The sequence below is a fragment of the Chiloscyllium plagiosum genome, unplaced genomic scaffold (assembly GCF_037043375.1).
Source record: "Chiloscyllium plagiosum isolate Xiang-an unplaced genomic scaffold, Cpla_swu_hap1 HiC_scaffold_3, whole genome shotgun sequence".
Classification (NCBI taxonomy): Eukaryota; Metazoa; Chordata; class Chondrichthyes; order Orectolobiformes; family Hemiscylliidae; genus Chiloscyllium; species Chiloscyllium plagiosum.
The window spans coordinates 30,256,469-30,277,718 of NW_028270141.1; the positions used below are offsets into that span (position 1 = coordinate 30,256,469).

A 21,250-nucleotide genomic window follows, 5' to 3' on the forward strand; every position below is an offset into this window, starting at 1 on the left:
CCTCCAGAGTTGGAGGATTTGAGTTCTAGGAAGAGGCTGAATAGGCTGGGGCTGTTTTCCCTGGAGTGTCAGAGGCTAAGGGGTGACCTTAAAGAGGTTTATAAAATCATGAGGGGCATGGATGGGATAAATAGCCAAGGTCTTTTTCTCAGGGAAGGGGAGTCCAAAGATACAGGACATAGGTGTGAGGTAAGATGGGAAAGATTTAAAAGGGACCTAATGGGGAACTAGGTAACCTTTTCATGCAGGGGGCAGATTGTGTATGGAGTGAGCTGCCAGAGGAAGTGGTGGATACTGGTACAATTACAACATTTAAAAGGCATCTGGATGTGTACATGAATAGGAAGGGTTTAGAGGGATATGGACTAAATACTGGCAAATAATTAATTTAGAATACCAGGTTGACATGATGGAGTTGGACCAAAGGGTCTGTTTCCGTGCTGTTCAATCTGTTTCCTCTGCTCTCTTGGTAACCACTTACCATTATGGTACTTTGAGTAGAGAGCTTATTTTGGAGGTGTTGTCTTAGGTATGTGGACAATGTGGGCCATGCAATGCAGCTGACTGACAGTAACCAATGCCTCGATTCTGGGATGTTGGCCTGAGCGAAGACACCTATACTGGAGCCCCTGTTCTGCTAGTGGCCTTGCGAGATTTTGCTGGTGGTAATGTACTCCCATATTACAATCTTATGTATAATCGCAGTTAAATGGGGGAAGGGTTCAAAATGTGGAGGTTTTGTTATATGGGATGTGAATGGGAATGAAATATTCACCACAGAGAATGTAAAGCCACTGAAAATTCTAAAATGGAAATGAATTATAGTCCACTATTTGTACTTTGAATTGAACAGAGTTCTTTATGAGAAAGTATAAGTTTCTAGTTAACTTTTACTTCCCATAATTTATACATTTTATATGGGTTTTGTTGTGGTCTGCAATCCAAGAATGTACAAGTCGTCATATTTATTGTTTTTTGTGGTTTGCAATTGAACTGGGAAAAAATGTCTGCACTGTTGTACAATACTGTAACTCATTCAAGTTACTGGTGATTGTCTATGTACACAATAATCGCAAACAAAATCCCATTGCTGCAAAATCTAAATAGAAGCTAATAAACTAAGTTTTAACTCACAATAATTCACCAACTCACTCTGCTGTCAACACTGTATGTTTTGATTTTTTTTCTTAAATGATTTTTAAATGTAGGTTATGTGATTCTTGCCCTAACTTTGAAAGCACCCCTCAAGGCTGGCAAGTTAGTGCACTACAAATATGTGGTTTGTGAGATTGCCACATTTGGGTCTGTCTTTTTAATTTAAGATAAAATGGAGGAATGAAGGACGTCACGTGACAATTTCTGAATTTTGCCTGCAACAAGCTTGAGCATCATATGTGGGTCAGGTTGTTAAACTGGGAAGAAGGTGCAAAATGTTTATTTGTGTTAACAATTACATGTGCAGCTATGCTGTCAGTAGACAGACTGTTTAAGTCAGATTTTCACGGAGTTGGCAGGAATACACTAAAGCTCAAACTCTTAAAAAATGATTTGTGTAAATGAGTTTTTTTTATAAAGAGAAGTGTTGACTTTTCTTGATTTTCATCTCTTTGATGTTTAAAGATTTTTATGATCTTCTTTTGTCAATGTTTCAATGTTTATTTGCACAAGGTTAAGAGGTAACATGTGCATAAAGTTTCTGTTCCTGATGCTTCAATTGTCTATTTGAAAGTCCACCTTGGAGGATGGTCACTCGAAGATCCGAGACCAAATGTCCCTGAGTGCTGAAGTCTTCCCCGAATGGGAGGGAACATCCCTGCCTATTGATTGTTGTGCGGTGTCCATTCATCTGTTGTCATAGCATCTTCTTGGTCTCGCCAATGTACCATGCCTTGGGGCATCCTTGCCTGCCGCGTATGAGATTAGCCAATATTGGCCGAATCAGTTAAGTACCTGCCGCGTACATGGTGAGTGGTGTCCCCATGTGTAATAGTAGTATCCATGTCGACACTCTGACATGTCTTGCAGTGGTTGCCATGACAGGGTTGTACGTGTTGTGGTCGATGTTCTCCTGAAGACTGGGCAGTTTGCTCCGAACAATGGTCTGTTTAAGGTTTGCTGGTTGTTTAAAGGTGAGGAGTGGAGATGTAGGTAAGATATTGGCGAGGTGCTCATCCTCAACGATAATGTGTTGCAGGCGCGAAGAATATGGCATAGCTTCTCCACTCCTGGGAAGTACTGGACAACGAAGAGTGCCCTGTCGGTTGCACCCTGTGTCTGTCTCCTCAGGAGGTCATTACAGTTTCTCACTGTGGCACGTTGGAACTGGCAATCGATGAGTTGAGCATCGTACCCAGTTCTTATGAGGGCATCCTTGAGCACCTTCAGTTGTCCGTTACGTTCCTGTTCTTCTGACCAGATCTTGTGCATGTGTCGGGCTTGTCTGTCGGGAATGGCTGTTTCAACATGTTTAGGATGAAAGCTAGAGAAGTGTAGCATCATGAGGTTATCAGTGGGTTTGTGGCAGAATGAGGAGCTGATCTTTGATGGAGATGCATGTGTCCAAGAATGAGACAGTCCATGGTAAGTCTGATGGTGGGAGAAAACTCAGTGATATCTCAGTAATTGTTTCAGTGACTCCTTGCCATGGATCCAGAGGAAGAAAATGTTGTCAATATATCTGATGTATTGTGTTGATTGAAAGTCCTGTGCCACTAAGAAGTCTAGTTCAAAACTGGGCATGAACATTTTGGCATTTTGGGGTGCAAATTAGGTCCCCATGGCTGTTCTGTGTGTCTGGATGAAGAACTGGTTGTCAAAGGAGAAAATGTTGTGGTCGAGGATGAAGCCGATGAGTTGTAGGATGGTGCTCAGAGATTGGCAATTGTTGGTATTGAATACTGAGGCTGTTGCCGCGATGCAGTCATTGTGGGGGGTGCTGGTGTTGAATGCTGAAACGTCCATTGTGACAAGGAATGTTCCCAGTTTGACTTGTCCATGGGTGCTGAGTTTCTGTAAGAAATCTGTAGTGTCACAACGGAAGCTGGGGGGTCCCCTGTACAGTGGGTTTCAAGATGCCATTGACATAGCCGGAGAGATTCTCACATGGGGTCCCGTTACCTGATAGGATGGGACGTCCTGATGTATTGGAATATATATCTTTGGAAGGCAGTAGAAGTCCCCTACACAAGAAGTACGTGGGATGAGAGCGCATAGGGAACACTGAAGGACTGGATCAAAAGTCTTGAACAATGTGCTTAGTTCACGGGTGTGTTCTCCTCCACATCGTTTTTCATGTGGTGCTGCTTGTCAGTGAGTTTAGTTTTAAAAGTAGATGACAGAAAAATTTATACATTCATCTTTCTTTTTTTCTTAAAAATGTAAAAATAAAATCTAAATGAACCTATAAACAAATATTCTGCCAAGAACAGTTTAGCATTTGACAGATCCCTAGAAAAATCAATAAGTGCTATTCTCTTGTGTCTTAATACAGGACATCACAAACAAAAACAAAATTAGAACTAAGATTCTGCGTTCCAAGGAAGAGTCATATCAGACTCAAACCATTAACTTTGTTTCTCTTTCTACAAATGTTGCCAGACCAGCCAAGTTTCTCTAGCGCTGTCTGTTTCGGTTCCAGATCTCCGATATCAACAATACTTTGATATTATCAAAATACCTGTAATGCTTGCAGTGCTTTACACAACCACTTTTTTTGTGAATATAGAAACATTTTAAAATTACTTTCTCTCAATTCCTCTGTTGAAGATGGATCTTGGAATGCTGATTCACCAAAAGTGCTGAAACTTAGTGACCTACCTGTGAAAGTCATCCTTGTGGTGGAAGACACGCTCTGGACTGCTTCTGGTGGACAGATTTTCATCATCAGCACGAAGACACATACAGTGGAGGTAGTTAGAAAACTTTCTAATCTGTTTTTCTAAAAAAAATTGTCTGGGTGCAATGTTCCAATGAAAAGTTACTGCTCGACAGTTTCTGCAGGTACCTATGCCAGGAAATACAGGAGTTGAGCTAAGAGTTGTGTAGTCAATGTGGCCCTGCCTTAAGTCACCCCTACAGATTTTTACAACTCTTACATGTTTTCATTTTTGTGGATCAAAGAAGTTAGAATTTGTCACTTCATCCAATATAATTGGGCACCTTGGGTGTGTAAGATATCAGCTGTCCAGTTATGAGTCAATACTTTGCTGAAGGGTTTTTTTCCTACTTTAGTGGATTGTAAAGGTAAAAACCCAAATATTTAGTTATCTAATTCAATTGATAATGAAAGGTTTGGTAGATAATGTGCCAAATAGCCTTCTCTGGGAACATACCTGAATAATCAGAACCCAGCTGTCATGAATTTGAGGGGGTCAGTTCATCATCAACAAATCCTCTTTCTTGTGGTCTCCTACAATCTACTATAGCCTGCCTGGTTTTGCATGTTTCCCTCCCCCTTTGTTACTGGACAGAATAATTTGTTGTTTCCTCCCATTTCCCACATTTCAGCAGATAGCTGCCTCATTCTGTACCTTGTTTATCTCTCCTTGTCCTTGGAAAGAGCGGTAAGCTGCAGGCAGTTTTTCTCAAGTTTGGAGCAATGCTAAAATCCAATGTGCTCTCAAATTCTGGTCAAGTTCCAATAGTCCTTTCCTCGTTGGGGTTCCAAGACAACAATCCACTCCTGCATAAGCTATCAAGCAACTTCATTTTTGTTTTCGTTGTTTGGGCTGTACACGAGCTATGCTTCATTTAGTCTTTGTACATCTGTGTCATGTTATCCTACCATGCATTCAACCAGCGAATCTAGTAATTTCTAAGTGAGGGCTGGAATGCAAGGAGAGATCACACTGTTGTTGTAGTTTCTGTGTTTCTGCAGCCTTTAAAAACAGTATGAACTGTAAGGGAGCAGGGACTATGAAACCTCAGACAGAGATATCAAGGTATGTGATTTTTTTTAATGCTTCTAGTGTAGTTTTGGTGATTTTTTTAATGCTTCTATTGTAGTTTTGGTGATTTCTAAATTTCTCTTTCGCTCGCCCAAAGTGTTTTTGTAAATGTTTCTTTCTCCATGAATGAATTAGATTCCTTCCACTGCTACTCACTAATGCAGCACAGAAAGAAGGCCATTTGACCCAGCAGCCTTGTGTTTGGTCTTAGAGCTATCCAAGTAATCCCATTCCTCCTATATTTCCCCATAGATCTGCAGTTATTTCCCATTCAAGTATTTAGTCAATCCCACTTTGAAAGTTAACTTTAAATCTGCTTCCATTATACGTTCAAACAGTACATTTTCAATAATCCCAACTCACTGCTTAAGTCTTTTTCATCATTTTTTTTTCTGGATTTTCTGTCAATTATGTTAATATGTATCCTCCATTAAGTAGTGGAAACAGTTTCTCAATAAGATGAGTTGTTGCTAGATTTGTTGTTAGTTTTAAATTTGAGACTTTTTTTATTAAGCACAGTTATTAAGGGGTATAGGCCAAAGGCAGGCATGTGGAGTTAGGCCACAGATCAGCCATTATCTCATTAAGTGGTGGAACAGTGCGAAGATCTGAATGGCCGACTGTTTTTCCCATGTTCCTACATAATTAATACATCAAAACTGTTCATGGCTTTGAACATGTCTGTTTTTTTTTCTTAATCTTCTGAAAAACATTTCGAGAGGAGCATGAAATTTGGTCCTGGCAGTAACATTCACATCCTAAGAATGAGCAAAAGAGAAATGATACTGAGTTTGCAGTTGTCCTGTAAAGTTTGTAAACAATAGTACAAGTGTGTTTATGACCTCTCCAGGTGTTTGCCTTTAAGTGTGTTGGGCAAAGGACCTCATGTGCAGAATTTTATTGAGGGTAAGGCTTGTCGATTGTCAGAATTGTATGAATGGTACCAGACAGGTTAAAGACCAGAGATCTAGTCCCACAGCATTGTGATACAATATGTATCATTATATATCTACCCTGCCCCACTCCAAACCATGGTGAAGGAAGAGGTTGAGAAACCTGGATCTTCTTGGTAACCTCAACCAGTGTGAAAATTGACCCCCCCCCCTCCCGCCCTCCACCCCCCACCTTCAGGGTCACTCTGTATCACCAACCAGCCATCCAGCCAACTGAACTATCCCCACCACAAAGTACCACCCTTTTCTCAGATGTGATATTCATCTAACTAGAAACATATCCAACTCTTGCTTCAAGACATTTGATGACTCTGTGCCCAACTCACAAGCCAGTAGCATGTTCCAGAGTTTCACTATTTGTTTGAAGAGAGAAAACACATCCTGATGTCTAACCTAGCTCTGATCCAACATGGCTTACAATTGTGACTGTATTGAATTCGAGCATATTATCAAGGGGAACACAATCTATTCACTCCATTATCTTTTAAATCTCAATCAGATCATCCTTAAGTCTGTGTTTCCCTGTACTATAGAGTCCTGGCTCTTTTAATGTCTCTTAATAATGATGTTTTACACTGAGAAGTAGTCTCTTGGAAACTTCTCTATCTCTTCTCTAAAACCTCCTATCAGCCACTGAGGAGGGGGACCAAAACCAGTCAAATAAAGCCTGACCAAAATTTTATACAAGAGCAAAGTAGCACACTTTGTCTTAAAATCAACTGGCCTGTCAATGCTTCCCTAGCATTCTATTTGCTCCAACTGTGTCTTTTGATGTTTTAGACAGGTAAGCAAGTAGAACACCCAAACCTTTTCGGACTTTTTAATGTTTTCTTTCCTGGAGGCCTTATGTTGTGACTCTGCAATTGGTCAGCTGGCTGATCTTCAGTGCGTCCTTTGGTACACTAAATACTAGTTTGAGATTATCATCCAAGATTGTAATATGGCTCATTTATTTACATTACCAGGAATGGAAATTCTGGTTCCCAGTTGCATTTTCCATGGCAATGTCTCAGCCAGTAAAAGTTGACTTGGCAACCAATCAACACCCTTTTCTCCTGTTGTGGAACTCGTTGTGGTTGTTTAAAATTTGGCATTCTTGTGATTTGTCCTGATGAGTGCAAGTTGAAACATTGCTCTCTTTTGATTAATATTGAAGATATAAGTAATTGACAAATGAAGCCAAGGCACCATGAGGAAAGCTTTCTCATATGCAGCAAGTGGTTAGGACCTGAAATGCACTACCTGAGTGTGGTGGAAGCAGGGTAAATTGGATTTGAATCATTATATGAAAAGGGAACATTTTCTGCACTATAGAGGAAAAGACAGGAGAGTGGCAGTAGGTGAATTGCTCCTTCACAAGGCCAGCACAGACATAATGGGCCAAATGGCTTTCTTCTGTGTTAAGTTAAAAAGCACACAACACCAGGTTATAGTCCAACAGGTTTAATTGTGTTGGGCGGCACGGTGGTACAGTGGTTATCACTGCTGCCTCACAGCACCAGGGTCCCAGGTTCAATTCTAGCCTTGGCCAACTGTCTGTGTGGAGTTTGCACATTCTCCCCATGTCTGCGTGGGTTTCCTCCGGGTGCTCCGGTTTCCTCCCACAGTCCAAAGATGTGCAAGTCATGTGAATTGGCCGTGCTAAATTGCCCATAGCGTTAGGTGCATTAGTCTGAAGGAAATGGGTAGAAGGTGGGTTACTCTTCGGAGGGTCAGTATGGACTGGTTGGGCCGAATGGCCTGTTTCAACACTGTAGGGAATCAAATCTAATCAATTGGAAGCACACTAGCTTTCGGAGTGCCGCTCCTTCATCAGGTGATTGTCTTCTGTGTTGTACTTATTCATTATATTCTACTTATTTATTATTTTTGCTTGAGTGCATAATTGGGCTTGTATTAATGAAAATTTAGGATTTTAATGAATGTGGCTTAATGAGAGCTGTAAACTTACAGGTGTAATCACAGATGGAGACTATTGTCAAAAGGGAAAGGAGGGCAATAGAGTTGAAGGTTCAAAACCGAGAGAGCACTCTCCCAGTGTAAGTACCTGAAGTGTCTTTCTAGAACCTCTGGTACTCACCCCAGCACAGTTCCCAAGCTCAGTAATGGGCTCTTACTGTAAGTGACACACCCAATGACTTAGCTTTGCAACCCAGACACCTGGAGTGGTGTAAAATTGTGAAGAGCAAGATGAAATAAGTTCCTTTTTTGGGAGGATAAAAATTAACATATGTTTCTCTTCTTGGGCCCAATTTACAAGCGTAGCGAGGATGTGTAGATAGGGTAACTGGAGGATTTCAAAACTAGGGGGCACATTTTTAGGGTGAGAGGAGAGATATTTAAAAAAGATGTGAGCGGCAAATTTTTTACACAGAGGGTGCTTCATGTGTGGAATGAAATTCCTGAGGAAATGGTGGATGGGGGCATGGTTACAATGTTTAAGAGACACTTGGAGAAGGACATGAATAGGAAAATTTTGGATGGAGATGGGCCAGGAGCAGGCGGGGTTGGGATTATGTTCAGCGTGGATTGGTTGGAATGCTTTGTTTCCGTGCTGTATGACTCTGTTGTCACCGAATGGGCCAATGCAACAGTAGGTTGTAGAGGCTGAAACTGTTGTCCTGAGAGCTCTGCAAACACCTTTTGATACCATTGGGCTTGCTTTAAGGTGCGTATAGCCCCATGCAAGGCTACTCTGCATACTGAATCTTGTTTCGAGTTCATGGATGATCTAGCAGGATTCAAAGGTCTGCAGATTTCTGGTTATTCGCTAACCCTCCCAGTCAGTCTTGCCTCGTCCCCTCAGCATTGGCATCAGTGGTCAAAGCCCTTGCCCAGCACTGAGGTTATGCCAAGCATTCCTTGCATTTTTTTAAGACTCTGAACCCAATTTCCAATCCCACCATGCAGCACTAACCTCAGTCCGACTGATTTAAGGCTGCAGAGACTAAATGTAGGCAAGGTCTTGGAATTCAAATGACCCAGATCTTGGGCAGAGATCAACCAAGGAGGTTTCCACACTGTACCCCTGTCCTCCTCTTGTACATTCACCACAGCGAAGCCTGAGGCCGACATTAAACAACTCCCGAATTGGCATTTCTTTCAAATCCAGCTCAGCACTGCTATGTCTCGAAAGTATTTTGCAATCTATTATCTGCCCACTTAATTTTAATCAGTGTGCAAGTGAAGGTTAATGCTGGACTATTCCATGGTAACTTAGCTGCAAATTGCTCAGGCTTTTACTTTAATTAACTTGAAACAAAGATACTACTGTTTGCCTTTCCAGTAAGATCGTGTTGTGTAACTATCACCTCATGTGGTGTTAGGTTGTGAAATCCCACTACCAATATTGAAGCAATGTTTTTGTTGGAATGCCTGAAAGACACCAGTACAGAGAAAGCCTCAAACTTTCATTCAGGACATTGACTTAACTGCTACAGAAGCAGTGATTACAATTACAGCGATGAGTCAGTGCCACAGTTTGTTCTTGTTACTGAAACATGTGGGGGTTACTGAGCAAATCTTACTCTCACCACAACAAGTAACTGAAGATTGCTTCAAACAGTTTTTGAACTTGATCATAATTATACTAGGATACTGGTAGAAGCAAGAAGAGGTTAATTGTAAGTGTTTGGAGTGTTGGACAGTATACTTTTTCTTTCCAGAAGTACTGGTTTCATTACAATGCAGGAATTAAAAGGGGCAACATTTTCACACAGAGGGTGGTATGTATACGGAATGAAGTGCCAGAGGAAGTGGTTGAGACTGGTACAATTACAATATTTAAAAGGCACCTGAAAAGGTATATGAATAGGGTTTAGAGGGATATGAGCCAAATGCTGGCAAATGGGATTATATCAATTTAGAATATCTCGTTGGTATGGATGAGTTGGAGCAAAGGCTCTGTTTCCTGTACATTTCTATGACTGTGCGTATATACCTGAATTGTAAGGAGTTCTCTACACTGTCCTGATCAATATTTATCAAGCAATCAACATCACAATTGCGTGCAATTCTGGTCTCCTTCCTGTCGGAAAGATGTTGTGAAACTTGAAAGGGTTCAGAAAAGATTTACAAGGATGTTGCCAGGGTTGGAGGATCTGAGCTACAGGGAGAGGCTGAACATGCTGGGGCTGTTTTCCGTGGAACGTCGGAGGCTGAGGGGTGACCTTATAGAGGTTTACAAAATTATGAGGGGCATGGATAGGATAAATAGACAAAGTCTTATCCCTGGGGTCGGGGAGTCCAGAACTAGAGGGCATAGGTTTAGGGTGAGAAGGGAAAGATATAAAAGAGACCTAATGGGCAATATTTTCACGCAGATGGTGGTACGTGTATGGAATGAGCTGCCAGAGGATGTGGTGGAGGCTGGTACAATTGCAACATTTAAGAGGCATTTGGATGGGTATATGAATAGGAAGGGTTTGGAGGGATATGGGCTGGGTGTTGGCAGGTGGGACTAGATTGGGTTGGGATATCTGGTCGGCATGGATGGGTTGGACCGAAGGGTCTGTTTCCATGCTGTACATCTCTATGACTTAAAACAGATTACCTGGTCATTTAACTCCTTGATGTTTGTGGGAGCTCACTGTGTGCAAATTCACTTGTTTACAATATTTCAGAAGCACTTCATTGGTTATAAATACTTTGGAACATCCTGGTGTTTTATTAATGCACGTTTTTGCACACACATGTAAAATTATGTAGTTTATATTGTAAAAACAGAAAATCTTGGAAGTATGCAGCTTCTGGCAGCATTTGTGGAAAGAGAACCAGCATTAAACTGATGACATTTCATTAGAATTTGAGAAAGTTAAAGATGTAATAGATTTTAAGTTGATTAAATACAGAAAAATAGAAAAAGAACTGGAGGGAAAGTCTGGGTGAAAAGTTAAAAGAAAAATAGTTAATAGGGCAGAGGAATACAGAGTGAGAATAGGGCCGGTAAAGAAACAAAAACATGTCCACAGGAATTGTTAAGGCCCAAATGATGAGCAGTCACTGTCCAAAAATGAAAACAAGAGAAGTAAGATTAGCACCAAAACATGCAAAGAAAGGGAAGTAAAGTGGGGGCAGAAATTACAGTCCAAAATTGTTAAACTCAGGGTTGTATCTGGTCTCTGAAATACCTAATCAAAAGATAAGGTGGAATTCCTTGCACTTAGCTGAATCTTCTTGGTAACACTGCATCAGGCCAAGAGGTCAGTAAAAGTGTGAGGTGCAGAATTAAAAAGACAGGCAATTTGAAGCTCAGGAGTATATTTGCAGACTGAATAGAAGTCTTCTGCAAATGAGTTATCCAGTTTGCATTTGGTCTCGCCATTGCTCAGCAGGCCACATTGTGAGCAGCATGTATTGTATATTCAAGTTGAAAAAAAGTACATGTAAATTTTTGTTTCACATGGAAGGAGTACTTGTGGCCTGAGCGAGAGCATCCTAAAGGATAGATATTTAATTTCCTGAGCTTCCATAGGAAGAAGGCAGAGTTTTTGGGGTACTTGAAGAGTGGCCAGGGTGTCATTGGGGGAATGGTCCTGTCCTAACACTGTAAAGTAAGCAGGAAGATATATTTGACAGTGGCAACATGCTGAAGGTGGTGGAAATGGCAATTCGTCTTTTAGGTTAATGTAAATGCTTAGTTCTTCAGACTTGTTATTGTATCCCTCTGAAACCTGCTACTTAGTGAGGTGCACTGACAGCTAAACTGGTATGTCATGCAAATTATATTGTATGGATTAGAGGTGTTGATACTAATGAGGTTGTTGAACCTAAAATTGTCAAATGACTGTGTGCTTTTAATGGTGCAAGTGAAGAGAAGCATACTTTATTCAATCAGCAGAAATGGAGTCAACATAGTGCACCTACACAGCGATAGCAGCCCAGAGTGAGAATTTAATGTTATCCCAGTCACATTACTCTATGGATTTGGAATAATTTAGTTTTGTTTCATTTTATTGCAAATGTATGTTAATGTTCAAATTATTACTGAAATAACATTTTCTCCTGTCGTGAGACCATTGTGAACTCAACAGTTTCTGTATTCAGTACCTGTTCGTAGGATTTGACAACCCTGTACGTTTGTCTTATATGAGGAATGATTATGAAAGAGGTTGTGTTGATGTTGTTTTAGCCCAATGTAATCTTTGGGTGAGCAGTTTCCAGTGGAAACAGATGTGACATCCTGGTTCCTGATATTTGTAAATAGGCCTATTAATTGCACCTATTGCTTTCATACAATAAAATGTACCTCGTTATCGAAGACAAGTACATCTTCTTGTCTGTCTATCCTCTACCACCAATCGTTTGACCGACCTTTATACTCAGCAACAAAAGGAGGATTAGTGGAGCAAGCTACCCCAGCCACAAGTCAACAAGCGTAGGCATATAATGTCAAGACTGGCAATTTACACTGAGTGGACAACTGTCACTCCTGCCCTCACGCCTCAGTATAGATAAGCTGTTAATTGTGAAGAAACTAAGGGAAAAAAAATAGAATATAAGTGGAGAGTTTCTCAAGCGAGTCAATGTTTCAAAGTAAGGAAAATAATTTTAATTTCAACTCCTCTTCCAGAAAGAGTTTTCTGTGAGGAATATTTATCTTTGCAATTCAACAGGTATCTGCTGGCGGTCCTACATCTCAGAGATCCCAGTTAACTGACTCCCAAGATTATAACATTTATAATGTCATTTGTGTTTGACCTATTGTCACCATGATATGTGAATTGAAAAGGAAAAGTTCTTCTCAGGGTGTGAAGTATACATCCCTATTTTTGTATTCAATTCATCTCGTAATAAATAATATTCCATTACCTTTCATTATACCTTGCTGTGCCTGTATACTACAGTTCCATGATGGTTGCACTGGGGCAGCCAGCTCCTCTGTATCTCAGATCTCTGCATCTCTGACGGGTTTCCTTTTGCATTCTTCCTTCCAAAATAGACAATTTCATATTTGCCCGCTTTGTGCTCCATTTGCCGAATCTTACAATTTCACTTAACATATCTATATCTTACTGTATTGTCCTTATGTTCCCTTCACAGCTTTCTTTCCTACCCATCCTTATGTCATCCGCAGATTTCTCAAACAGCCCTACCGTTCCTTCATTCCAAGTTATTTGCATAAATTGTGAACAGTTGAGGTCCCACTCCTTGTGGCATCCCACTTACTGTATTTTGTTGACCTGAGAAAGATCATCTTGTATTTACTTTCTGTTTCCTGTTAGCCAGCCGATGCTGTCTTCTTGCCAATACACCGTGAGCTTTTACTTCCCACAGCAATCATTGATGTGGAATCTTATTAAATGCCTTCTGGAAATCTAAGTACATGAGGGGCATGGTTAAGGTAAATTGACAAAGTCTTTTCCCTTGGGTGAGTGAGTCCAAAACTAGAGGGCATAGGTTTAAAGTGAGAGGGGAAAGATTTAAAAGGGAGCTATGGGACAACTTTTTCACGCGGAGGGTGGTGCATGTATGCAATGAGTTGCCAGAGGAGATGGTGGAGGCTGGTACAATTACAACATTTAAAAGGCATCTGAAAGGATATTTGAATAGGGTTTAGCAGAATATGGGCTAAATGTGGGAAATGGAACTATATTTATTCAGGATATCTGGTCGGCCTGGATGAGTTGGACTAAAGGGTCTGTACATCTCAATGACTCTATATTCACCAGTTCCTCTTTATCCCCTGCATGTACTACTACTTCAAAGAACTCCAAATGATTGATCAATTTCATATTTGTTGAAGCGTGGAGTTATTTTGGTCAAACAGGTTGAACTGAAGCTGAAGAGGGTCATGTGATAAGTTCAAGCTGATTATAATGAAGGAAAACAAGAAGGATATCAGAATTGTTGGAGGGAGATGTAAAGAGAATTTAAAAGAGTTGAAGCATACAACGAGAAGAGACAAGCAGGAATATAAAGGGAAATAATAATGAGTTTCATAAGCATATAAAAAATAATTTAGAACAACTGAGGGATGAAGGGAGAAGTAAAATTTTAGCTATTTAATGTTGTACTGTCTGCTTATCTGTGGTTGCAATCTAGTATCTATTACCATCTCAAGAAGCAGAACCAGTTTCTCAGATGGCTGACATTAAATTTGACAGTGAGCGGCACGGTGGCATAGTGGTTAGCACTGCTGCCTCACAGCGCCTGAGACCCGGGTTCAATTCCCGCCTCAGGCGACTCTCTGTGTGGAGTTTGCACATTCTCCCCGTGTCTGCGTGGGTTTCCTCCGGGTGCTCCGGTTTCCTCCCACAGTCCAAAAATGTGCACGTTAGGTGAATTGGTCATGCTAAATTGCCCGTTGTGTTAGGTGAAAGGGTAAATGTAGGAGAATGGGTCTGGATGGGTTACGCTTCGGCGGGTCGGTGTGGACTTGTTGGGCCATAGGGCCTGTTTCCACATTATAAGTAATCTAAATTTAGAGTGCAAGAAAAGTTCTATATTACTTGCATTGCATTGGCAATTAGGAATTTCAACATAATTTACATCTTTGTGCCATGCTTTTGCTTCAGTGCCAAACAGTTTTGATTGAAGAGCTTCCCTGGGAAGGGAATTTTTAAAGGGGAATAATATCCAGATGACCTGGAGTTTGTAGCTAACATAGTATTACTGCTGTCAGAATCTTTTTTCTTTACCAGTCAGCACATGAGTGCAACATTTATTGCAGATGTTCTCAATGCTACAAAAATGTTTGATTCAACAGTGGCTTTGTTGACTGTCTCTCATTATTTTGGCAATGCCTAGGGAAGAATGTGAGCTATTTGTGGTTGAACTCAAGCCATGAATACATCATATATCTAAAATACTGCAAATGTATATTTTGCTCAAAAACTAACCACCAGTATAGAGTGAGCGCTTTCATTTTTGAATGCAAACTAATTTTGGAGGAGCTCTTCAGTCACAAAGCTCTCTTAATGTTTCAGAATGGCTTCGTCTAGGTTTCAAAAATGACTTGTGTTACGTAATCATTGCATACCTCAGAAAAAGGGAGTCAAAGCTCTCTATTACTTTGTTTCCTGTTTTAGCAAAGGACTGAGCACATACGAAAGCCCAGGCTCAGAAACACCATTATGTACCTTGATCACATAACAAAACAATACACACTTACCTTCAGCGGAGTTCCTCATATAACCATTCAGGGCAGGATCCTTCCCAGTTGAAGTAGTCTAGTCCAGGCCAAGAACTCCAAAACAACAGGGGAGTGGATTAGCATTGAAACCACACTACCATTACTGACAATAGCTGCCCTGTTCAACAATTTAAGGATTCTGAAGTCACATTGGCAAATGCTGAGAGAATATAGGTGTGTACTAAGAACATAAGGAGTAGGTGCAAGAGTTGGCCCTCTGGCCAATCAATAAGATCATGAGTTGATTTTTTTGTGGATTCAGCTCCGCTTACCACCTGCTCACCGTAACCCTTAATTCCTTGGACTGTTCAAAAATGTATCCATCATTACCTTTAAAACATCCAACGATGTTGCCTCAACTGCTTCACTAGGCAGGAAGTTCCACAGATTTTGTAAGCAGGTATGGTGGGTATAGGTGTGAGGTGTGCTGTGAGAATAGGGTGGCAGGAAAATGGCCAAATGCTTAGCATATGTCAGGTTGGGGCATTGTTATTTGAGGAATGTCAGGGATGTCCAGTCTTGGGGAGTGGTGAGTAATGGGTCCAGTTCTGTGTGGGTCAGAAGCTGGGGTTGTGGGGAATGGGATGGTGATGGTGTCAGATGGAGGGCAGGTATGTTTGCTATGAGTGTGCATCACATCAGACCGGGTATGGTACAGGAGTGTGTTGACACATGATTGCAATCAGCTTTGTAATTGGCCAGGAGTTGGAGCAAGCTTTCACTCCTCTAATTTTTCCTGGGTAACTATAGGAAAGATAAGTGAGTTAGAACACTCCAAAATCTCTGATTCTAACTCCAGGATTTGTAATCTTAGGAAGCAACCAGAAATGCCTACTAGACAATTTGGGCCCTTTGGAGGGAATTCCAAATACAGTTGCCAGCTTCAGCTCCAGCGCACATTGGTCTGCATCTTCCTAAATCCCTCCACCTCAACAATAAGTATTTGCATTTGTATGCACACTTAATATAGTAAAACATCTCAAAATGTCAGGGATATCCTCAAACAAAATTTGACAAAGGCTGTAGGAAGAGGTTCTAGAAAAGCTGACTTGTCAGAGGTAGTTTCTGAGCATCTTAAAAAAGAGGAAAGAAAAAGCAGAGAGACTGGAAGATCCCAGGAAGGAATTCCAGAGCTTAGGACATTGGCAGCTAGTGGTGTAACTAAAATTGGAGACAGAAAAGGTTGAATTGAAAGAACGCAGAGACTGTTAGGAAGCTGGAACAAGTTACTTCATATTCCTCCGCTCCTTCAGCTTTTTAACACTCACATCAATGACCAAGCTTTTTGGTATCCTTCCATATATCTCATTGGTGGATTCTGTGTACATTTGTATTACTCTTGAGACATTTTTCTACTTTGAATGTATATGTTTTTGCGAGGGATTGTTTTAACTTGAGTCACTGGATGTGAATTTCTACTTATTCTTAAATTTCATTTTATTCAGTGTTCTTCTTTTCGCACCTTTTTCAGCAACAGTTTGAGGCTCATCAGGAAGAAGGGATGGTCATCTCACATATGGCTGTGGCTGGTGTTGGAGTCTGGATAGCCTTCCATTCAGGTTCTGCTCTGCGCTTGTTTCACACAGAGACATTTGAGCATCTTCAAGACATCAACATTGCCACTCCTATCCATAACATGATAGCAGGTATGCGAGCACCCCAGAAAGGTACGCCTGTCCTTTGCTGAACAAAAAGTCAGCAACATTTCAGTATTACATATGGTTAACAGTTCATTTGAAGTTAAATTTTAATTAACTATGGAATATCGGTGTTCTACACCATGCCTAGGATTTTGTCAGTGCTCTGGAAATTGTCTAAGAGCAGAATAGCTCATGCCAGTGGGAAGCATAAGACAGAAATCCAAATGCCACATGACATTCCCAAAAGTGGGAATGGCACCAGCTTGCTCAAACCAGAGAAAGGCAGCCAATTAACGAATCCAATTAACTGATCAATTAGCAAACTTTTTATGTTTCTACCACATTTTACTGGTGTCGAGAGAGCCTTCTACCTCGACAAAAGACTGACAAGCAAATTGAAGCAGCCAGACAGTGGCTTCTAGGCCTGTATGCCTGGTACTGATAAGTTAAAACAATTCCTTACTCACTTCTTGAGAGTCATGCAGCATGGCAGTGCTCTCTCTCCTTTTTCCTGCAGCTTCAGCAGTAGCAAACTTTGTCTGTGGTGCTACTGAGCAACTGGGCCTCTGACAGCTCAGTGAGGTAAGGCATCATCTTTAATTGGTTATTTGTTGACCATTGCCACCAGTAAAATAGCCATTGCAATCCTGGTGTTTCCTGGCAATGGCTTAGTTCACTTATTTAATCCAGATAGCAGGCATTCGCTGCTGCAACTAAATGCCAGCCTTTGTGTCTTCGGTGTTCTCTAGTGAACTAGAACAAATCTCTTGGCAAAAAAAATTTGTACTTTCTTTCTCTACTGATATGGATTAGCGTGGCTGAGGTTTAGCAACTAACTGTATTATTGTGAACCCCATACTACGTGATCAATTGGCTCTCCATGTGTTCTCCCCATCAACAAAGAAGCACAATCTAACACATTTCCAGACTACTACATCAAAACCAAACCTATTTAAATATTTATTCACAGATTGAGAAATATTAACACAAAGTACAAATGAAGCACCATTGTAAAGCTTACACAATTTAACTGCTTTAAACAAAATCAAGACTAACGTTAGGTTTTTCTTCTTGCTGGAGAGCCCACTGGAGTAGCCTGTGATTTTCCAGTCTGCTAACCTAAATAAGACAAAGATGATAAGCCGGTGTTTGTAAAAACAATCACTGTTGGTTGAAATCTGACATCCAATAAGCATTTCTTTGAAATTGGCTCTTTTGGTCATTTCTGTGAGAGGATCGCTCACTAGCTCAGTCTTCTTCATTATTCATGTGGCTTGCTAAGAGAGACTCTAGGGAAGTTTATAAGGTGCCACCCAATCAATATCAAAACCCAGTTTAAAACATTTTGACAAATGTGTAAAGGCTTGAGTTGCTGACTTCCTTTCTTCATTTCTTTTGGGGTATGAGCATTGTAGGTAGAGTAAGTAATTATTACTGCTTTATAGGTGTCCTTGAGAAGCTGGTTTTGAGCCACCTTTTAAAAACTGCTGCAATAAAAGCACTCTCATTGTTAAAGTATGGAATTGTATGATTTTGATCCATTTAACAAGACGAAACTGTGACGTTGTCGCTATTTAAAATCTGTGACTTGGAGGTGAATATGGAAGTGATCATAGAGTTCTACAGCACAGAAAGAGGCCCTTTAGCCCATCTTTTCCATGCAGGTCATCAGTGGTCTAGCTATTCTAATCCAATTTTCCAGAACTTGGCCAGTAGCCTTCTATGATGTGACATTTGAAGTGTTCATCTAAATATTTCTTTAATATTGTGATATACCAGCTCTACCACCATATGGATGAAAACTAACTTCCTGCAATCCCTTCTATGCTAGCTGCCGTTTCTCTTAAATGTATGGCCCCTAATTATTGACCTCTCCATTTAAATATTTTTTCTCATCTACACTGTGCATGTCTCTCATAATTTTGTACACTTCAGTCATGTCTCCCCACCCAGCCTAATCCATGCCTTCTCAAAGGTAAAAGGAAACCTCAAAATATCTAAGAGCTATTTACATAAACATTTGAAACATCATAGCATACAAGACGATGGGCGAAGTGATGGAAAATGGGATTAAAATAAATGCTTGCTCGATGACTGGCATAGACACAGTGGCCCAACCGGCCTCTTACTGTACTGTAAGGCCTCTATGATTCTATCATAGCCTTTGAAGAAAATCAGAATGGCAGCTCCAACAGGAAAAGAAAAATGTAAGGAAGTTTCTTTCCCTGAGGCTGTTACTCTCATGTAGAAGTCACCAGGCTGAGAACACCCAAGTTGCTGATCCATGTCTTTATCCATAGTTATTGTCAAAAAGGGTGGCACTGAAAAAGTAGGTCAGGCAGCATCCGAGGAACAGGAGAGTCGATGTTTCAGGCATAAGCCCTTCTTCAGGAATGTGATAAAGGCTAATACCTGAAATGTGAAGTCTCCTGCTCCTAGGATACTGCCCGACCCACTGTGCTTTTCCAGCGCCACCTTTTTCGACTCTGACTGTCCAGCATCTGCAGTCCTCACTTTCCATGGAATGTGCTGCAAAAGGGCAGAAAGTGGAAAGCAACAAAAAATGCCCTAAAATATAGACAGTGAATGGTGCCATCAGAATCTATGAGGAAGTAGCAAATAGTTAATGAAATAACGTGAGCCCATCCACCCCTTTACATACACAGGATATTTACTCACCTATTGTATAGGATGTGTATTGACGCCCATTAACACAGCTGCAGTTCTCTTTGCTACTGTATTGTGATGGTCAGCCTTGAACTTTCCATTTCCTTCACAACTGTGGAACTTCTTGATAAATTCAGCCTTTCTTAACCTGCTTTAGCCAGCTAATGTTTTAGTCATGAATGCGTTATTTGGCTTCTGGTCGAAATGAAGCCTGGCTATATAATTTGTATAGGACTAATTTTCACACATTTTCATGTGTTGTCAGTTAATTAAGTGGTTTTCAAAGTTTCAGTGAGGAATACTGTACCGAAGAAATTTTTGTTACTTTTGATCAGTATGATTCTTTTTTATTTTGCTAATTAGATTTTCATGGAACAGAGTTTAATCACTTTCATCACCAAATGAAATCACATAATATAACTTTGAAGCCTGCCTTGTTTTTCGTTTCCCTTTTCCAAAAACATGTCAGGTTTTGACTAGCTAGTGAATTCTTTCTTAAATTTTAGTGGGTACATATATTCTTTCATGGGATGCAATTAAACATTGCACAACACCAAGTTATAGAGTGAATGTGAGATAGCATTGAGGAGAGTTTGGCACTTACCCTGGTGGAGTAGAGAAAATCATTGATCTTCTTGTGATACTGATGGCCATTCCTCTGGATATGGTGCTGATCCAGATGGCAATCTCAGAACATTTTGCCAGGGCACGGTGGCGCGGCCGCCTCTTCTGACCCTGCAGCAAGAGGTCTGTCTTCCTCTGGACTACCCTGTCCATTAGAACCTGTAGGCGTCTGTTAGGGAGTGATGGCACCGCTTTCCCCTTCTTGGTCAACTTCGAAAAGACTGACCTTTGATGAGTAGAAAAGCTTCAGAAAATCAGGGCTTGTGTATATGCATGCCAGCCTTTTAAATAAAATAGAATAGTCATTTATTGGCACTTGTATTTTTTTACCAAAAAAAGTGAAAGGTGTTTAAGTCACTGTACCACAGTGCCTACCTTAGTAACAGAAGTTAAAAAAAATGAAACGTGCACCAAAGATGCTGTCACTTGCTGGGTATTCAGTGAGTGGTGAGTTCTTCTGACAATAGCAGGTCGTAGAATGTGGCTCACATTGGCAGATTGTTAATGAGAAAAGCTTAGTAAAATGCAGAAAGAGGTCTCACTCAGGCTCACTGAGAGAAACCCTCTGTGAAACCCAACAAAAAAGACAACTACAATTAACTCTATCTAAACCCTTCTTTATTTTATAAACTTCTATAAGGTTGCCTGTCAGCCTCTAACACTCCAGTAAATAAAGTCCCAGCCTAGAGCCAACCCCTTTCTTTATAACTCAAAGCTTCCATACTTGGCAACATCCCCTGGTAGATCTCTTCTGAACCCTCTCCAGCTTATTAATACACTTCCTATAATTGGGCGACCAAACTGGACACAGTATTCCAGACGAGGCCTCATCGATGTCCTGCACAACGTCAACATGACTTCCTAACTCTGATACTCAAAGTACTGAGGAGCAATGAAGGCAAGCGTGCTAAATACCTTTTTCACCACCTTGTCTATATGTGACATAAACTTCAAAGAATTGTGTACCTAAACCCCTAGGTCCCTCTGCTCTACAAAACAACCCAAGACCTTTAATTGTATGAGTTCTACCCCTGTTTGTTGTACCAGAGAATTATTTTTGTTCTTATCTTTTTTCAACACTGCAGTAGTATTTATGTAGCTTTTTGAAAATAAACAGTTTCAGCTTTTTAAGGGAAAAAAGTTTGCAGAGTAGGTTCTGTCTTCCTGTAATTTACATTAAAAAATTATTTAAAACAGTTCAATTGCATCACGTGTTAATGTGATGTTCCATAATTAGGTGTAGCTTTTTAAAGCTCCCATTCCACTCTAGACTAACAATCTCTCTAA

At 40.6% G+C, this 21,250-nt stretch overlaps 1 protein-coding gene across 4 annotated transcripts in view; it reads left to right on the forward strand.

Annotated features, from left to right (window-relative positions):
* Nucleotides 1-21,250, forward strand: part of arhgef10 (Rho guanine nucleotide exchange factor 10) — a 279,666-nt gene that overhangs the window by 233,579 nt on the left and 24,837 nt on the right. For all 4 annotated transcript variants that reach the window (XM_087978293.1, XM_043679118.2, XM_087978304.1 and 1 more), the window contains 2 exons: nucleotides 3,766-3,908; nucleotides 16,504-16,678. In XM_087978293.1, coding sequence (XP_087834419.1) covers nucleotides 3,766-3,908; nucleotides 16,504-16,678 — 318 coding nt within the window. The remainder of the gene's footprint in view (nucleotides 1-3,765; nucleotides 3,909-16,503; nucleotides 16,679-21,250) is intronic.